The sequence below is a fragment of the Leptopilina boulardi genome, unplaced genomic scaffold (genome assembly GCF_019393585.1).
Source record: "Leptopilina boulardi isolate dan_hultmark-lab unplaced genomic scaffold, ZJU_Lbou_2.1 LbouV2_229, whole genome shotgun sequence".
NCBI lineage: Eukaryota > Metazoa > Arthropoda > Insecta > Hymenoptera > Figitidae > Leptopilina > Leptopilina boulardi.
This window is the reverse complement of record NW_026137784.1, coordinates 443,681-462,595: the sequence shown is the minus strand read 5'-3', so window position 1 is coordinate 462,595 and position 18,915 is coordinate 443,681. Positions and strand designations below refer to the sequence as shown.

Here is an 18,915-nt window from a genome sequence, read left to right as displayed (position 1 = left end):
GACAGTAGTAAGGAGGATGTGTTGACGGCAGCACTTGTCTCACTGCCGCCGCCGGTGTCACCGACCAGTCACTTTTAAATTTCCAACTCTCATGACAGCCGTACACAATAATGTTGTTCCACTCCAATCTTGTTATATTCAATTCTCCCCTCCACAATGATAAATTTTCAGTAGCCAGGATTTAGAATTCCATTTTGATGAATAAAATTCTTTTCGATGACATTGCACTTATTTTCTTTAAGCATCGAAGCTTAGTTTGTTTATTTAGTGCTTCTTTTTCTAAGAGCTCAGAATTAGAAAACCATCCACGTAAAGTTTGGATGGAAGGAACATTGAGGGGTTTCTTGACTCATGCTTTTTATTCCAGTCGGCGACTATACTCTCGGTAGACTCTTCCTTGTGCTCTCTCTCTCTCCTTGTGACTCCGCAGGAGCAACAAGTGTCTCTCTACTCAAATCGTTCGCTTTTCATGCAATGAAACGACCCTGCCACCAATTTTCACCCAGGATCTCTCTTCTCAATATATTGATTCCTCCTCTCTTCAACTGATCACTGTCAACTTGAAAATAACCTGAAATCAAAAAATTGTTCTTTCTTATACATAATGGAAAAACAATAGTTAAAATTTGAATCGTAGGAAATCTTTGGTCATAATGGATTGTCCCAGTATAGACATTCCCCAAGGGGTATATTCACACCGAGCTTGATTAATTGGCATGCCAATGTCTTGATTCATGAATTCTTAACATGCTTTGTGTGGATCGAATAACACAAAATATTCTCATACTTGGCAAATATATTCTACACTGAAAAAAATTCCTACACTGTAAAAAGAAAGTACTAAAACAGTACCGATTTTAGGTATCAAAATAGAACCAAATGACAATTTAGTACCTGAAGTCGGTATTAAATTAATACCTTTCTTTTTACAGTGTAATCTCTAAATTTGAATTAGCGAAAATTTCACTGTTTGAATCAGCGAATAAAGTTTTCACTGCAAATCAGCGGTTACAGCTAATAAAATAGCGAATCACGAATCGGCGAACGTCGGTCATTTTCGTCGGAAGATAAATTTATTTTAAAATGGAGTATTCCGCTGATTGAAATAGTTGTTAGTCGCTGATTCGCAGCTGCATACTTATAGCTTTTTCAATCAGCGACTATTCGCTGCGAAACAGCGGATTTTAGCTGATTCAAATTTAGAGAGTAACCCCCGTATGACAGGAATTGACTAATTTGCCTGGTTACGAGAGGAACCCAGTAGGCAATCTTGGTCAAAGTTGATTTCGACAATTAGTCGAAATGACTAGGGCAGATTATCAGAATAACCAGGTATCTTAGTTATACATTGGCTAGAATCACTTTGACTAAATAGACTTTAGCAAAATTGATTATAGATACATGTGATATTAACCAAACATCTTAGTTAATATAACTAGTAAACAAGGGGTCAATTCTACTAAATCGATTTTAACAATATTAACCAAGCTACATAACTGAATTGACTAGGATGCACAGAAAAAAGCTGGTGTTATTTTTGTTGCGGGTAATTTTCTCCAATGCTAAAATCCATAAGATTTAACCCAGATTTAGGGTAAAATTTGTTGCGTGTTATTTTAATACCAATTCTGGTGTTAAAATAACACTTTGTTTTTCCTGTGTGCTTGGTTACACTGACTAGATTTAAAGTTACTATGGTTAATAGTCATTAATGCGAAGCAAATTTTTTTCAGTGTATTTATTTTTCTACACAGAAAAAAGATTCTTTGTTTCAAAGAAATTTGTCCATTTTTAATAAGGATTAAAGAAAGTTTCTTTAATTTAGAAATCATTTTCTTTGACTCTTTTTTCTTTATTAATTATATTTATAAATATTAATGTAGAAAAAAATCTGATTCTCTATATAAAATTAATGTTTTTTTTTTTACAGTTTTTACTGAAGAGATGGGCGATGACAGTTTACACCCAAATATGATAAGGTTGAGAAGCTGCGAATCAGATCTTGTTTTGCATAGGAATGCGTGTAACATTTATCACCGAATGATGGATACGTGACACCATCAAGTTACGGAAAAGAGCATATATATGTACAGGCTCAAACACACGATAGAGCGAAACATGAGAATAGAACGAAACGGTTGAATGCGGCTTGGGTATTGAGCTGTCGTGTTCGCTTGGTTTGACGTATTATTTTCAACTATTATTCTCGTAAAAAAGAACTCTGACAGCACTTCTATACTCTATTGCTTGTAACATATCGCATTGAATTTTCTTCATAAATCAGCAAAAAAAAAATATATATATATAACCATTTTTTTAACTGCCAATTATGCACTTAAAACATTTTTTTTTCGTTTTAAAATAAAAATTCTAATATAGAGAAAATTACTTTTACACCAAAAAAAATACATTTCTTATTATAATTAGAACAATATAGTTTTAATTTTTAAATTATAAAAATTTTGGACTTAATATACACAAATATCAAAACCAAATTTTGATGATTTCAAAAATTCAATATTAACGTGAACTAGGGAACAGTCACAAATTAATATATAATTCAACATTTTAGGGTGGAATTAGATATCTCCTCAAAATTTAAAACAGGGAATTCAAAGCACACTCGCGATTACTATATCTAGAATTATTGTAATTCACCTAGTGTTTTCGAGAGAGAGAGAGAGAGACACGAATCAATAAAGTGGGCAATCATTTAAGGTTCTACAGTGAAACGATAATATGCGTGAACACGCGTAGAATATGTTTACGGACAAAACTAAAATGTACCAGAGATGAATTTCATACTACTGAAATATATATAAAGTTTTATTATAAAATGAAAATTCTTTTTTAAAATAGAGAAAAAATTCTGTTTTGTTATATATATACGTGAAAAATGAAAAAAAAAGGAATTTTTCATTATTATACAAGCTTTAATTAAAATAAAGAATGTTATATGTAAAATCTACCTATATACAAAAGGGAAAATAATATAATTACAATGAAAATTATATTTTTTTGAAATATAAATATCAATTTTATCACTGTTACATTTTAACAATGTTAATAAACTGAAATTCTCTTTTTTTTATTATAGATATAGTAATACGCAAAGCCAGCACTTGGAAAAAAATTTTTTTTTAATTAAATGCCATTTTTTAATTTTAAAGAATAAAGAAAATACACTGCAAAAAGAAGTATCTTACTCTCTAAATCTGAATAAGTGAAATTTTACTTAAAATGTGTCAAAAGTCTTCCACGTAGAAAAATAAGTGTATATGCACTTAAAAATAAGTGAAACTTCACTTATTTTTGAGTGAAAACCACTTATTTAAAAGTGCATATACACTTATTTTTCTACGTGGAAGACTTTTGACACATTTTAAGTGAAATTACACTTACATATTCAGATTTAGAGAGTATTTTAAGATGTTTTGGTAGCGTTTTTAAGACATTAAGACATTTTAAACATCTGAAAATAAGATACTTCTTTTTGCAGTGTAGTTTTAAAATAGATTTTAGAAAATTTAAAAAAAGTTCATACAGACAAAATATATTGTAATTCAATTTACACTTTAAAAGTAAAACCCGAACTATCCGTAATTTTTACTCCGAAAATAGTAAAATTTTACTATTTACGAAATAATTTTTACTATTTCAGAAGTAAATTATACTATTTTCGAAGTTAAAATTACGCAGAAATGCGCAGAATGGACAGTTCAGGTTTTACTTTTAAAGTAGTAAAAGTAACTTTATTCGTTATTCTATTTTTCTCAGAGAATGTATTTTTTTCCCCTGTGATAATATGTAAGAAAAACTATTTTTCCATAAAATATGTGACAGAGAAATGCTCATCTTAACTCGTGTTTATATTTAATTCCAATGTAAGCCTCAAGGGATATACATGTATATACGTCAGAATTGCCTAGCTTTGAGTTTATATTGTTTAGGGTATTTAGTGAGGAGCAAATAGTGGCCAGGATTCTTGAAACTCCGGGACTTATCGTTCCACTAGGAGAACAGGAGGAGTTGCCATGGAGACTTGTCTCGAGTCCCTGGCGAGTGTGGAGGTACTTTTGCGACGCCTCTAGACTATACAATCACCCACCATGCGCTTCTCTCCTATAAATATATATATATATATACATTTGTATTCTGCATGCTTCTACAGACCACAAACGAAATTCCACGCGATATTGTCCAAAATGTTTAGCAGCTCGTTAGAAACCTCGAGTGCGTTGCTAGAGTCCACTTTAGTTTAAAATGTCTTGGGAATTACACACCGAATTCAATGCTAAAGTTACTTATTTCTGCGGTTGTCAAGACATTAGAGTAATTACAATCTAGTGCAAAAGCATGTAATTTTGAAAGGATATATCTACCTTTTCTTTAATACACGTAAATTAACCTCTAAACTACCAAAGCGGTCTCTCAGACCGCAACATTTTTTTTTCTCCTATACAAAATAACGATTCTTTCTAGCGATGATTTTTTATAAAAAATAAAAAAAAAAATGTTGAGTACTGTAATTTTTAAAGATGAACGGATATAATTTTAAGAGGACACAGAGGGAGATAGAGAAAGAGGAGGAAGAAGAGAGGTCGTTCGTGTCGTCGTCCGGGTCGGCACTCTTTCCCCTTTGGGTAAATATTCATATATTTCGAGTGGCTGGGGCAGCCGGAAAAGCAGGTCGACTGGCTGGAGTCTCTCTGCATAAAGTAAATCCGCATGCAATTGTGCGAACATTGAATAGGACTTTTAACGTGTCGAAACATAAGTATATATATACTAATAAAAATATTATTTTTAAATATTATTTTCAAAAAAAATGAAATCCAATAATAATTCCATCATAAAAATAAATTGATGACAAACAAAACTTTCATAATTATTTCTCGACAATATATATATAGAGAGAGAAAAGAAAACTAAACTTTGTGTGCTTTTACTCTTTTTCAGGACTAATGGAACTTTTTGACAGGAATTGACAAATTATCTCGATAAACTACAAATCAATATTACGTAATCTTTGAGAAAAAGAAAAAATATATAATAGAAAAACAATTTTAAAAGTTAAAAACACGATTGTTATAAAGTGAAAATAAATTGTAATTTTCTTAATAGATACGCGTGAAATCTTGTTAAGTTAATTAAGGACTAGAAAGGAAATTTCTAAACAAATAGATAGAAATCGAGCACCTGGGAGAAGAGAAATTGAAATTGTTCGCAAGCAGGAAAACGCCAGGGGAATGAATGTACTATACGTATGAAGTAGATGAGGACAATCAAGATAAGACTAGTTGCGCGCATGTCTGACCGAAACTTTTCCAATCTACTTAAAGAAGACAGTACAGGAAAAGAGACGTCTCTCTCTCTCTCTCTCTAGTCCTCACACTCAATCGGATTAAGCAATAACACAAGATTTTAAAGCAAAAAAAAAAAAAATTAAAATTAAATATTTCATTAAAGTGTCATATTCAATGTAAATATATTCCGCCCAGACAATTTTCCTTTACAATATTTTCATATTATTGTTTTGCATTTCAAAAGAGACATATTTTCTAAATTTTTCAAAAACAAAATTGTTTCATTTTTCAAGAAATATACTTTATAAAAGAAGAAACTTTTTCCCCTTTAAAAGAAAATTCTTTTTTCTTATTATACCAAATGCAGGTTATTTATTTTAAATATATAAAAAAAAAATGTATAAACTTTTAAAAAGGGAAAAATAAATAGAAATAAAAGAACAATTTTTTTTTTTATCAAAGTTCTCAAGGGTTGTTTCCCTTTTGTTTTATAATAATTATTTCAAAAAAAAAAAAAAAGACGTTTAATAAGATTTGATTCAATATCTAAAATTTCAAAATCATTCCAAAATTATTGATTTAAATTAGAGTTTATTTATAAATATTTATTTGAATGAAATAAATTTTTTTCTCTTTTTAAAATGTAGAAAATAATATTAAAAGTCGGAGATTGGGTGCTGGGGGTGTTGGGCAATGAAAGAAATTTGGGGAAAAAAAAGAGCATTTCTTATTCCTTCGTTTATCGTGGACGCATGTTATCGAAAAAAGTATCTGGCTTTAACCTGAGAGACCAAATCCCAAGAGCGAAAGCTCTATCGTCTTGTAAAAATATAGATATATACATAGAGAGAAAGAGAGAGAGAGAGAGCGTCGTTCCCCTACAAATATGATAGAAGCCAAGGCTTTCGTTTACCCGTCGGCTTCTCGACTTTATTCTGCCCGGTTCGCTTTTGCTAACTTTCAAGAGGTCGATTCAAGACAAGCAGAAAAAAAGCAATGGAGAAGGAGGATATAAAAAAAGAGATGAAAAAAAAAACCGGTCTTAATATATGTTTCATATAAAACTGAAATATCCAAAAATAATTTATAATTTCTAAATGCTATCAAAAACTTATATATAAAAAAAAAATTATAAATAAAAAAAATTTTATTTTCATTAAAATGAAGAATATGACTTTAAAGAGCTAAGAGTGTTTAATTTTGACGACCAATTACTTTTGCGCTATCTCGGTGAGAATTTTTAACGACACTTTTTTTATAGACACTAAAAGAAAGAAAATTAAAATGTCTTACGTTGAAAAAAAAACAGTGTTAAATGAGCGTTATATTTTCCTGAAAACAGCATGTTTAAAATATTTTTTTTTTTTTAAATTATCAAATTAAAAAATTTGAAACTCAAAAGTTTCATCATTAACGTTTTTTGATTCTATTTATTTTTAAACCAATTGCTGCTTTTAGGAAGCATTATATAAAGGGAAAATTCCGCTTTCGAGATCCCGTTGCTTTAATCGGCTTGCGACACTTCCGGTTCTTCTTGAAACTCTCATGATTTCAGAATGCTCGCTACTGTACTGATTAAAACTCACAAGCTAGGGTTTCGAGTCTGAAGACAACTTTCCGAGAGAGAGAGAGAGAGAGAGAGAGAGAGAAAAACTTATTCACAGAGAGTTGTTGTCAACTCTTTATAAAGAAATAAAATATCTCCTAAAACCGAGGAGACTTTCAAGAAACAAAAACAAATTAAATCAAATCCGTAATAAAAAAAAAAAAAAGAAAATAAAGTCTTTAAATATTTATTAAAACGAAAACCAAATTATTGTGGTTGTGTGTTTCATTTGAAAATTTTTCCATTTTAAACAAAAACATTGCGATTAGTTTGTTTTGTCTCTCTGTTTAAAAAAAATCAAGCGTGAAAAGTTATCGCAAATTTCCAGCTTGAACAAGTATAATGCATATATGTAGATTTCATATATATTGTATATGATCCAATATATGGAATAAATTTACCACCGATTTGCTACTCTGCTTTTTATACGAATATTGTTGATAGCTTTTTTTAATAAAAAAAAAAATTGTGTTTCGTTAACAAATATTGTTCTGTAAAAAAAATATTTAAAAAAAAATCCACGCTATACGAAAACCAAAATAAATAAGTCATGTTTCCAAATTTCGATAAAATGTGTCACATAAAAAGAAATATATATACTTTCAAAAACGTGACGCACTCGTAAAACCGAAATAAGGGACAGAGTATATGATTTCGAAGTAATTTACTTTAAAGATGAGAATTTCGAAAGACCCTATCAAGAAAACTTTTTCCATGACATCGAGATGTGAATTGAACAAAATGAAGAATATATATATATATAAAAGAAAAATTGACCAGTTGTGAATTGTCTACACGTGTTCTGAAAGACAATATAAAAAAATGTGATACAAAATTCAATTTGTTTTTGTCCCATTAAAAAATAAAATTCAGAAAAAAAATGCGAATTAAAAAAGCAACACATTATGCAAATGAGAATATATATTATATATATACGAAATAATCGAGTAATAATCGAGGGGTTTTCAGAAATTTAATATTCTCACTTTTATGTGATTCCACACACACACTTTGTCACACAAGCTATTCTGAATAACTCATAAAATTTAAATTATGAACTTCGAATTATTATTAAAGCCATCTATAGAAACTGAATAATTTCAAATAATGATTTTTCTCCCTCTCTTTTATATATACAATGAAAAAAAAATTTATTTGATTCAAATAATACTTTGCGTTATCAAATAAATATTTACTTGAACCGCAAATAATTAACTTAAATATTTTAAGTATTTGAAGCAATAATTTTTTGTATTTAAAACAAATACCATTCAATTGATTCAATTAAAAATTATTTGGTTCAAATAAATTTTTTTTCAATGTACATATATATACGGAATAAAAATTTGATCCCACAGAAAATTATAAGATATTAAAATAGGCTACAACGCTTATTATTTTAATCCAATTTTGCTTATTTTAATACCAAAATGGATTAAAATAATAAGCGTTGCAGCTTATTTTAATGCCTTTTAATTTTCTGTGATAATATATAAAATTACAAGAGAGAAATTATTGAAAACAATAGACAAAAGGAAAAAAAACAATATATGAGAAAGAGAAATGAAAGAAAATTTGCTATAAATAATAATATAGAGAAAATTGGCACAATAGTCGCACTTGATCGCAAATTCATTAAAGAAGGACATGTCAATATATTTATTCGAAAGTGAAATATCGACTATCGACTATATCTAGAAATAACTAGAAGGCCACTCTATCCTTACATATTTTTTTTTCTTTTTTTTTTTTTTTTTGCTGATCATGAGCTGATTCTAAAGCAGATCTTTTGCTAAACTTTCTATATACATATATACACCGTCTTTTTCATCTCTCTCTCCTATTTCATTTTTGCCTGTAAACATGCTGCATCCCACATCAGTCTATCTATCTATCGCTACTGTAAAAGCAAACTTCATTATAAAAACAACATGGGGTATATACTCCGATCAATACTTTATATACCACTACCACTTATTCCAATATATTTATATAGTTAAATTACAATGAAATTATAATTATTCAATTATAATTGAAAAACAATTATTATAAAAAACACCGAGAATAACAAAATGAAAAGCTTATGCCTTTTGTGAAAAGGTGAAGTTTGATAACAAAATTCTAATTAATTCTTTCTTTTTTTTCCCCCTCTATATATCTAAAAATAGTGCAAAAACTAAATGAAATAAAACGAAAATCAATACAAATGAACCAGAAAAAATAGACTTTTTACGCACACAAATTGCTGACTGCTTTTCAATTTAGAATTTAAACCATTACGGTCCGGTCATCAATCTTTATTTCTCGAACTTCAAATTGATAAAGTACTCCCTGTCAACTCTAACCTGATCGTCTTCAATCAGAATTATTCTCTTTCAAGCCCCCCTATTTTTTTTTTATCGACAAAAAAAACAATACAGAATTAGAAATAAATTATATAAACATTTATACAATTGTTATACAACATAAAATCTATTTCTAGAGTTGAGATATTATTGTTGCAGGGCCAACAATAATTTTTGGGAATAAAAAAAAGGGGATTATAAAGCTCGGACACCACTATTGATCATTCTATTCAAAAACTTATTGTTCCATATAGTATCCGTATTATCCTACATATACTTTTGTTAATACAAAAATAACCCATAAAAGCGGACTTATTACAGTAATATTTTCCGCTAACGAATTTGTAATTCATTTAAAGGATTCCGCATTTTAATCCATATGCCGAATTGTTTTTTTTTAAACAATCACGTTCCTAATATTTTTTTTTTTTTAAAGAAATTAAATAAAGAATTTATTTGCTAATTGGCAACTCAACAAAATTCAACCAACGACGCTTGACTAATTAATTAGTCCAATGAACCCATTGACACAGCGCAATTAATCCAACGTCCCTTTTCAATAATTTACTTTTCCAATTATTTCAATAATATTTATGAACTGCTAGAATAAACAACGATTTAAAATCTCAAAGCAATATCTTTGGTATTTTAAAATTTTTAAAAAATCAAATATGGTTTCGATGTCACATAACCTCTTTTCTTCAATTAAAACAGAAACTTATATTGTATTTCTATACCGCATTTTTTAATTACATCGGATAAAATATTATACTATGATATTACATTTAAATGAGACTATGAATTTGTTACTATAACACGGTTTTAGATGTAATAGAAGATAACGTCAAAAAAAAAGAACAAAGAATTAATAAATAATAAAAATTTTAAGTGAAACTCACCGAAATCCGTTACGTAAAAACAGTAGATAATACACCATCATAATCGTCATCATTGGTTGAAACAGCAGTTCATTGAAAAATGCCTTCTGAAACAGAAAACACTTTTTTTCTAATACCTGAACCAAATTCACTGCACTACAGCATCCAATATAAACACTCACACGAGATAACACGAAAATTTCGCAAACTCTCCTATTATTTTTCACATTTCACTGTATCACCACTTTTTTATCATCACCTAGTTTCTTTTTTTTTTTTTTGCACACTTTTTGAGGGAAAAAAATATCCTATTAGATGATTTAGAAAAAAGAAATGAGGCTAGAAAATGTTTTCTATAATTAGAAATAAATATTTACTGTCACTTTTAATTAAAGATAAAATTGTTGTGAATTTCTTTCGATTTTCTTTTTTTTTCACACTATTGACTTCAAACTGCAGTGCATTGTCCTCCTTTTTCTCAAAGAGCATCTCTCCGTTACTGGATTTTCCTCATCCCTATATATTTCTCTCTCGAACCTCCTGAATCGTTGACCCCTTACAAGTGCTAGGTGCTATAATACTTTCAAGGACAAGCAGTAGATAATCTCTCTGGGGATAAAAGTGGATTTTTGAGAAGCCTCTTAACCATTGTCTTCATCATTTCAAAGTTTACTGTAGTTCAAAAATATTGATATTTATCTATTTACTATTATTATCCTTGTGCGACTATAACTTTAGTAGTTCTTATCTAGATTTATCAAAAGAAAATGATACACCTAATCTATTACCCGTTAATTCTGTGATTTCTTTTCTTGCCTCCGTAACAAAAAAAAAAAAAAACACCAAAACACTTCGATTTTTGTTCAATTTAATGCACCAACTTATTTTCTATAGGAAAAAAATTTCTTAATTTTCCATTAATTCTTAGAAACTCAGAACACCATAATTAATTTCTCCACAATTTTCTAATTATAGAATCTTCCTCTCTTCTTAATTAAGAATTCGTCCTTTTTTTTCTCCACCACCCTCACCTATATTCACCGAGTTAATTATTCACTTTCAATTTAGTAGAGAATAATTCTTATAGATCCCAGATCGGTGTTCTGATTTGTGCCCTTTTTCGCCAACTTTATCGAACGGAGGTTGACTCTGCACGTTAGAACTCTAAAATCCGTAGTAATGCTTCTTGTGCGGCGGATTATCAAATAAATTTTTTTTTATACAATCTTTAAAGGAAAATTTGGAAGTGGGAGGGGGGGGCGGGAAATTAAGAAAAGAAGGAACAAATCCGACCGATTATAATGTCGACGAAAAGATATTTAGTGACACAAACTTTTTGAAAGGTTAGAAAAAGCTGATGAAAAATTAGCACGAGGACCGGTTTCTTATTGCCCGGGAGCGGCTATGGCGGCGGCCTGGCTCTCACTGCTAGTTCGCTGACGTGGGTGCTTAATGGGGTAAAGCGGGGGTAGATTTCGCAGCATCCCAGAGCGCAGGACCAACCCGCACGAAATCGCCGGATGACGAAAAAGGTGCCTAGTAGAAGGTTAGGTAGGTTTCGTTCGCGCACTCCTCTTTGATCATCCATCTCTTTCTCTCAGTCCTTTATAGGAAAATTCGTATATATGTAATATCAATCTTGCTTCTTCTACCATTGAGAGAGAGAGAGAGAGAGGAAAATCTTAACCAAAGATGAGAATGGTTTATCAACTGAGAGAAACAACTTTTGATAAAGGACAAATCTGCCTTAGATCTAAAATTAATCTGTAATTTTACTGTATGAAATACTCAGGTGAGAAGCGACAATGGAAACAAGAATTTGTCTCCTAATGACAATTGTAGGTATGAAATGTAATTGATGTTCAATTTTGAACCAATGTTAGCTGATTCCAGTTCGAATTATCCAGGTTAAGCGTTCTTGAGTCCATTTAAGATTTTTCAAATTTTTCCAACAATTATAAAATAAAACTTCTAATACTAATTCCGATTATTTCTCCTCTGCACTTCTATTTAATTTAATCGACAATTTATGAAATTTATGGAATCTATAGAATTTATAGACGCACTAAACACACCATCCGGCAATGCTTCTATATGAATAAAGTATACATACATATTTCGAGGTAAAGTGAAAATTCAGCAAAATACATTTCAAAATTCAACTGGACGTGTATATATATATATATGTTAAACAATGGAAAAGTTTTCCGACCAAACACAGATAAACTTTTGCCACACTATAGTTAATTACAATGAATTGTTTGATATAAACAAAAGTGAAGAGCATCTCTAGTTTGTACAAACTCTATCCCAACCGTGTGGTATATTTAAAGTAGTCAAGATACAAATGAAGGCTCAGATGTCCTATTCACGCTACTTGCCTTCCACTGATAGCACATACACTGTTCTAGGATGCAAATTACAGGATGCTGCCTTTGCTTTTATAAAACCTAATTATATATTTTTATCAAATGACATTAGCTTTAAAAAAAATAATTACGATATTAAATAAAAACTGTATTTCTTATCTTTTTATATTCGAAAAGTATAATAAAAGAAAAGTGGTACAATATTTAATGCCTTCCACTTTCTACAGAAAGAGTGCAAACAAGAATTTTTTTGGTACATTATTCCTATACTGTTGATATTTCAATAAATGAATATGTATCAGTTCCTCTTTCTTGCAGTTCAACATTACATATATGAACATAAAAATCTGGAAGAAGACACACTCTTCAATTTTTGATGACTGTATCGGTTCCGATCTTATGAAATATTCATGAATTTTGTAAGTTTCGTATATTCACATATTCTGTGACCACAGCAAGAGAAAAGTTAGACATTGTGTAAGTATCGTTAGACCCTACTCAAAGAATATCGTTTCATATTAAATTCTTGTTCATAGAATCATATTTTTTTATAAAAGAAACAATATCTTTTAAATTATTAAATAAGCTTCTTCGTATTATTATCACTGTAAACAGAAAGTACTAAAACAGAAACCGATTTTAGGTATCAAAATAGAACCAAATGACAATTTCGTACCTGAAGTTGGTATTAAATTAATTCCCTTTCTTTTTACCAGTGTATTTAACAAAATAAAACCGAATGAGGAAAAAAAAATTGCTTATTGTATTAATGCGAAAAATATATTCTTCTTCTCTCAATATGAAGGGATAGGAACGATGAGGGTGAATCAAATATGGATTTTGGAAAAGCGCAAGATATACCTTTCATTCAAATGTCAGGCAAAAATTGTACAATCGATACCAGAATGTGATTAAATTCTGCCATAAAAGTAAATTCTCATATATATGCCTGTCGATTGAAGAGAGAAGCTTGCAAAGTTTTATTAATTTAGTTTCCTATCGAGAAGTGATGATTTTTGGATTAAAAATCAACTTTGATTTAGTAAACTGCATTTCCTCCAATTTTGTATTTTGGAGAAAAAAAAAGGTAATTTTTGGATATAGAAAATAGAAATAGTTTCCTAACGTTATTATTACATACAATGCTGTTTTATAGTCACTTGTTGCACTAGAGGAATAATTTTCAAAAACACGAATAATTTATTAGCATAACCATTCTCCGCACGAATAATAAAAAATTATTGTTTTTTGCGCAAAATGCAGCAAAGGTAACAAACAGTGCAGAAATGTATACTTTATACAGAAAAGATAAAAAAAACAGTGCAGAAAAGTGTACTTTTCTGCATTGTATACAGCAATGATAAAAAATAGTAAACAATTTTTTATCCTATACATTCAATTCCAATTTTCTGTTTTGCTTTTTTAAAAAACCGAGGGAATCATATTTTAAAAATTAATAATATAAATATATGTAAAAAAAAAAATTAGTAGTGAAAAATGAGAAAAGAAACAGAAAAGGAAAACTTGACTCAAAGTATTGGAAACAATTATTCGTTTTGACATGCGACGAAACATAAACGATCCATCAACTAGTCTGATAATTAACGACCTGCAGAAAGCTCCTCTCTGATTGGCTACTCTGCCACGGGTATACACACAGCTAATAAATCATAGGCGACTCGTTACCATGCTTATACCGTGAGAGAGAGAGAGTCTTGAATTCCAGTTTTTTTTTTAAATATTTTTTTTTCTTTCATGAAATTCTCTTCGTTCGTATCGACCATTGAAACCGTATATTCTTTTTTTTATTCTTCAATATATATAGAAAAAAAAAGTCTCTACATATTAGGGACAAAGAGAGAGAGAGAGAGAACTGTTCTCGAGTTTCAAAGTTAGTAAAATTGTAGCTTTTATATATATAAAAAGTACGTGAAGTTGAAATACGTGAGCAAATTTCACATGTAAAAAACAAAAACCAAATGTCATTGAAAGAGAATTGTCTTTTGTAAGCGAGGAAAAATGCAATTTTTCGCAAAAATTGTCAATCAAATAATATAAAAAAACAAAAATTATTTAGTTTATTAATTTTTATTAAACGAGCCACTTTTTTTCCTTCTAATCAATTTATCGTTTATGCAAAATAGAAATTATTTTTCAACATCATAATATTTTTATATTATAAAAAATTAAGCAAAACATTATCAAATTTCTCCTTTTTATTTTAAATATAAATTTATTTTGTCAGAATAAAAAATTTCCAATTTTTTATTTGACATTTCAAGTGTATTAATGATTATGTCTTATCACTTTTAAATGCACGGAAATAGTTGATAAAATGTTTTGTTGTATAATATATTATAAAAAAAAACTGGTTTTATTGCGAATTTCCCAGCATACTTCTACAAACAGTTCTATTTTACACTTCGTTTACAAAATTATTGTAAAACAAACTATTTTCCATATTTTTGAAAAAAAATAAGAGAAAAAGAAAATTTGAGGATATTTAAAATGTTAAAATTTATTTTATGTTTTATAATAGGCTTTCTAGCCATTGCTGTGAGTGAATTAATTTTTTTTTTTACATACAGAATAACTATACGGAAAAAAAGAAAAAGTAATTTTTACTACTTTCAAAGTAAAACGGAAAGTGTCCGAAGTTTCTGCGCATCTCTGGAAATTTTTACTTCAAAAATAGTACAATTTACTCCAGAAATAGTAAAAATTACTACGGAACATAGTAAAATTTACTATTTTTGTAGTAAATTTGACTGTTTTTGTAGTAAATTTTACTGTTCCGTAGTAATTTTTACTATTTCTGGAGTAAATTTTACTATTTTTGGAGTAAAAGTTGCCAGAGATGCGCAGTAACTTCGGACAGTTCTCGTTTTACTATGAAAGTAGTAAAAATTACTTTTTATTTTTTTCCATGTAATTATATATTGTGCTTCAATAAATAAAAGAAAGTAACTTACTAATTGTTTTATAGAAAGGAATTCAATTTGAAGCAACGAGAATTTACTTATACATTAATCCAAATAAAACCGAAAACAGTTTTTTCTTATCGCCATTTAATGTCACTTTAGGATCAGAAAATGTTGACATTAAATGGAAAAGGGATGTGCATTTTCGTGGTAGCGATAAAGATTTTACCGTAAGGAATAAAGTTCTTTTTTTTAAACAATTTCTCTTAAATACTCTATTATTTATAGTTTTTTTTTATTTAATAAACTGGAAAAAATTTGATTAAAATAAAAATTATATAGTTCAAGTAAATATATTTACACAGAAAATTAAAAGGCATTAAAATAAGCTGCAACGCTTCTTATTTTAATCCAATTTTGCTTATTTTAATACCAAAATGGATTAAAATAAGCAAAATCGGATTAAAATAAGAAGCGTTGCAGCTTATTTTAATGCCTTTTAATTTTCTGTGTATTTGATAATAATTATGTAACCGATTATTAGAATCAAATAAAATTTTGGTTCTACAAATTAAATATATATTTTTTCTTTACTTTTAAAGCTACGATTGAACATTGATTACATTGGAAAGCAACCAAGTGTAGATGCACCTGCTAGAACTTGTAAGAAACCATCACCTGCTAGCGATGGTCATTTGACGCAAACGCTTTTCCAGCTAATGCTCACAGGTGATAAAATTCCAGACAGATGTCCAGTGGGTAAAGAGGTAAAAATTTTCCAACTACTATTATTTTTCTCTAAAATACAAAGCACTATTTCAAAAAAATTAAATTTTCTTGCTCTTTTGTTTTTTTTGTTCTTTTTTTTTAAACAAACATTTTCTAATAAAATCGCGCCTGTTATATAATTTTAGAGTCCAACAACGTGTCCGGGAAAAATTCAATCTGAAGTTCCAAAAGTACGTGGCGTTCATTGTAACATTCCTGCATTGATAATTCTAACTATAACAAATCATTTTGAAGTATGGAGACCAAATTATCACACTTGGCGTGAATATAAAATTTTAAGAACAATTTACTCGGGAAAATTTATAGATTGTTAGGTTAAGGATTAACTAATTATACACTGAAAGACTTTTTGTTTCAAAATGAGGAAAACGTTGTTTTTGTACTACTTAGTCGCATATAAACGTATTAGTTTCTAACTAGAAAAAAATTAAAAATTAGTATGGACCATACTAATTTTTGGTATTATTTGGTTAGAAACTAGTACGTTCATTAAATAGTACAAAAACACAGTGTTTTCCTCATTTTGAAACAAAAAGTCTTCCAGTGTAGTTACTCTCAATATCTGAATAAGTAAAAATTTTTTAACTAATTTGAATTAGTAACTTACTCTTTGCTTTTGAAATAGTATAATTTAGTTAAAATTATTAAAACTACATTAATGGTAGAAAATAATTTTCTTTTACTATCAAATTAGTATTTAATTACACTGAAAAAAAAATTTATTTGATTCAAATAATCCATTACTTGACTATTATCAAATAAATATTTATTAGTATCAAATAAATATTATTTGAGTCAATTAAATGGTATTTTTGTTTCAAATACAGAAATTATTGGTTCAAATACAATTCAAATAAAAATTATTTGGTTCAAATGAATATTTATTTGATAATACTCAAGTAATCGAGTATTTGAATCAAATAAATTTTTTTTTCAGTGTAAATGAATCACCAATTCAAATTTAGAGTAAGATTTTAGAAAGAATCTATTTAAAACAACAGATTTTAATTTGTAAATAAACTAATAAAAATATAGTTCGCAAATAAAATAATTTTTTTTTCAATTTAAAAAAAAAAGTGTACTAAAAAATGTTTATTGACTTTTTGAGAGTACATTTTTAGTAAAAGATAATAGTTTAAAACGTTTTATATATTGCAAATAAAAAAAAAGGAGGGGGGATGCAGAAATGAACGCGAACAAAGAATGACATGAGGACAAAAAGAATATATGTGAAAAAAAATAAATATAAGAGAATTTACCTCCACCCATTACTATATCCATTATCGACTGTTATATGGAAGTATGAGGGAGAGAGAGAGAGAGAGAGAGAAAGAGAGGTTTCCATTGTGACTAGGGCATCAATAATCCCTGACAACATACAACAACGATAGACAACCTTCTTGCTGAATCTTATCTCAAAACAACTATCATGTTGTCATCGTGTCGCCATTATCAACTTGTCAAGTGGTATATATACGAAATACAGTTTAATTAAATTTAATTAATAGCTAAATTTGATTAAAATCTTGAATTAATACTCGGTATTAATTAATATTAATATTGAATTAAATTCATAAGCTGTTAATAATTATTAATTATCCGCTAATAATTATATTATAATAATATAAAAATGCCATCAAGAAAAGGGGAAATTGTTTATTGAAGAAAACAAGTAATTAGTGTTATAGTAAACGATATACTAATTATTTTTGCGAACAAGAAGAAGAAGAGAGTGTTATAAAAAAGAAAATGAGAAAGATGACGAGGGCTGGATATTCTGACAAGTTTTACACGCAAATCCGCCTCTCTTTATCTTCCAACCCTTCATATTCTCGTCACTATTTCAAACACCATCTAACTATATTATATATACCCTGACTTCCGCTCTCATAATAATTCGATATCGCTGTCTTGCGTTATATATCCCAAGGAGAAAGGCGTCATAACTTTCCGGGGATGTTCAGTAATTGGAACGTTACAAAGATCCTTCTGATAGACAACCTGATCCCTAGTGAATTCTAAAGAACGAATGGTCTATATCTCTCCTCTCATTTCTAGCCGAGAATGACACACAAATGCCATTAATTTCAATTTAAAGAGATAAATAAAAAAAAAAAAAAATTCATCAACAAAAATTTATTTGCCCCAAGGTATTTTTTTTCAATTAATTGAGAAAATTAATTATTATATTGACAATAATTGTTATTTAATACTCTACGGTGTATGGGACCTTACAGAAAATTAAAAGGTATTAAAATAAGATGCAACGCTTATTATTTTAATCCAATTTTACTTATTTTAATACCAAAATGGATTAAAATAAGCAAAATTGTATTAAAATAATATCTTATTTTAATGCCTTTTAATTTTCTGTGCTTGCAAATAAATTTTGTAGGTTATGTTTGTGATTTTTGGAGCGATACTACAAAAAGATGATTAATAACAAAAACACTTGAAAAATATTTAATAAAGAATGATTTAAATCAATCTTTATTGAATATTTTCAATTAAACATAACCTAAAATTTGTTTTCAGCTAAAGTCCACAGAAAATTAAAAGGCATTAAAATAAGGTGCAACGCTTCTTATTTTAATCCAATTTTGCTTATTTTAATATCAAAATGGATTAAAATAAGCAAAATTGGATTAAAATAAGAAGCGTTGCAGCTGATTTTAATGCCTTTTAATTTTCTGTGTCCTTT

At 28.6% G+C, this 18,915-nt stretch overlaps 1 protein-coding gene and 1 long non-coding RNA gene across 2 annotated transcripts; one reads left to right on the top strand and one right to left on the bottom strand.

Annotated features, from left to right (window-relative positions):
• Positions 1-68: 68 nt before the first annotated feature.
• Positions 69-11,553, bottom strand: LOC127280126 (uncharacterized). Its single transcript, XR_007842788.1, has 3 exons — positions 10,318-11,553; positions 10,157-10,242; positions 69-571 (listed from the first exon to the last, which is right to left on the bottom strand). It is a non-coding gene; the product is annotated as an uncharacterized LOC127280126 (long non-coding RNA).
• Positions 11,554-14,899: 3,346 nt separating this feature from the next.
• Positions 14,900-16,679, top strand: LOC127280124 (uncharacterized). Its single transcript, XM_051302962.1, has 4 exons — positions 14,900-15,060; positions 15,491-15,655; positions 16,028-16,192; positions 16,340-16,679. Exons 1-4 carry the CDS (start codon positions 15,013-15,015, stop codon positions 16,526-16,528), a joined length of 567 nt encoding a protein of 188 aa, XP_051158919.1. The 5' UTR covers positions 14,900-15,012; the 3' UTR covers positions 16,529-16,679.
• Positions 16,680-18,915: the final 2,236 nt, after the last annotated feature.

What these genes read in the sequence shown, in the direction of transcription:
- LOC127280124 (XM_051302962.1), top strand. Translation starts at nt 15,013, where the DNA reads ATGTTAAAATTTATTTTATGTTTTATAATAGGCTTTCTAGCCATTGCT. An exon ending in TAGGCTTTCTAGCCATTGCT is followed by an intron (nt 15,061 to 15,490) that starts GTGAGTGAATTA and finishes ATTGTTTTATAG; the next exon opens with AAAGGAATTCAATTTGAAGC. An exon ending in GATGTCCAGTGGGTAAAGAG is followed by an intron (nt 16,193 to 16,339) that starts GTAAAAATTTTC and finishes ATATAATTTTAG; the next exon opens with AGTCCAACAACGTGTCCGGG.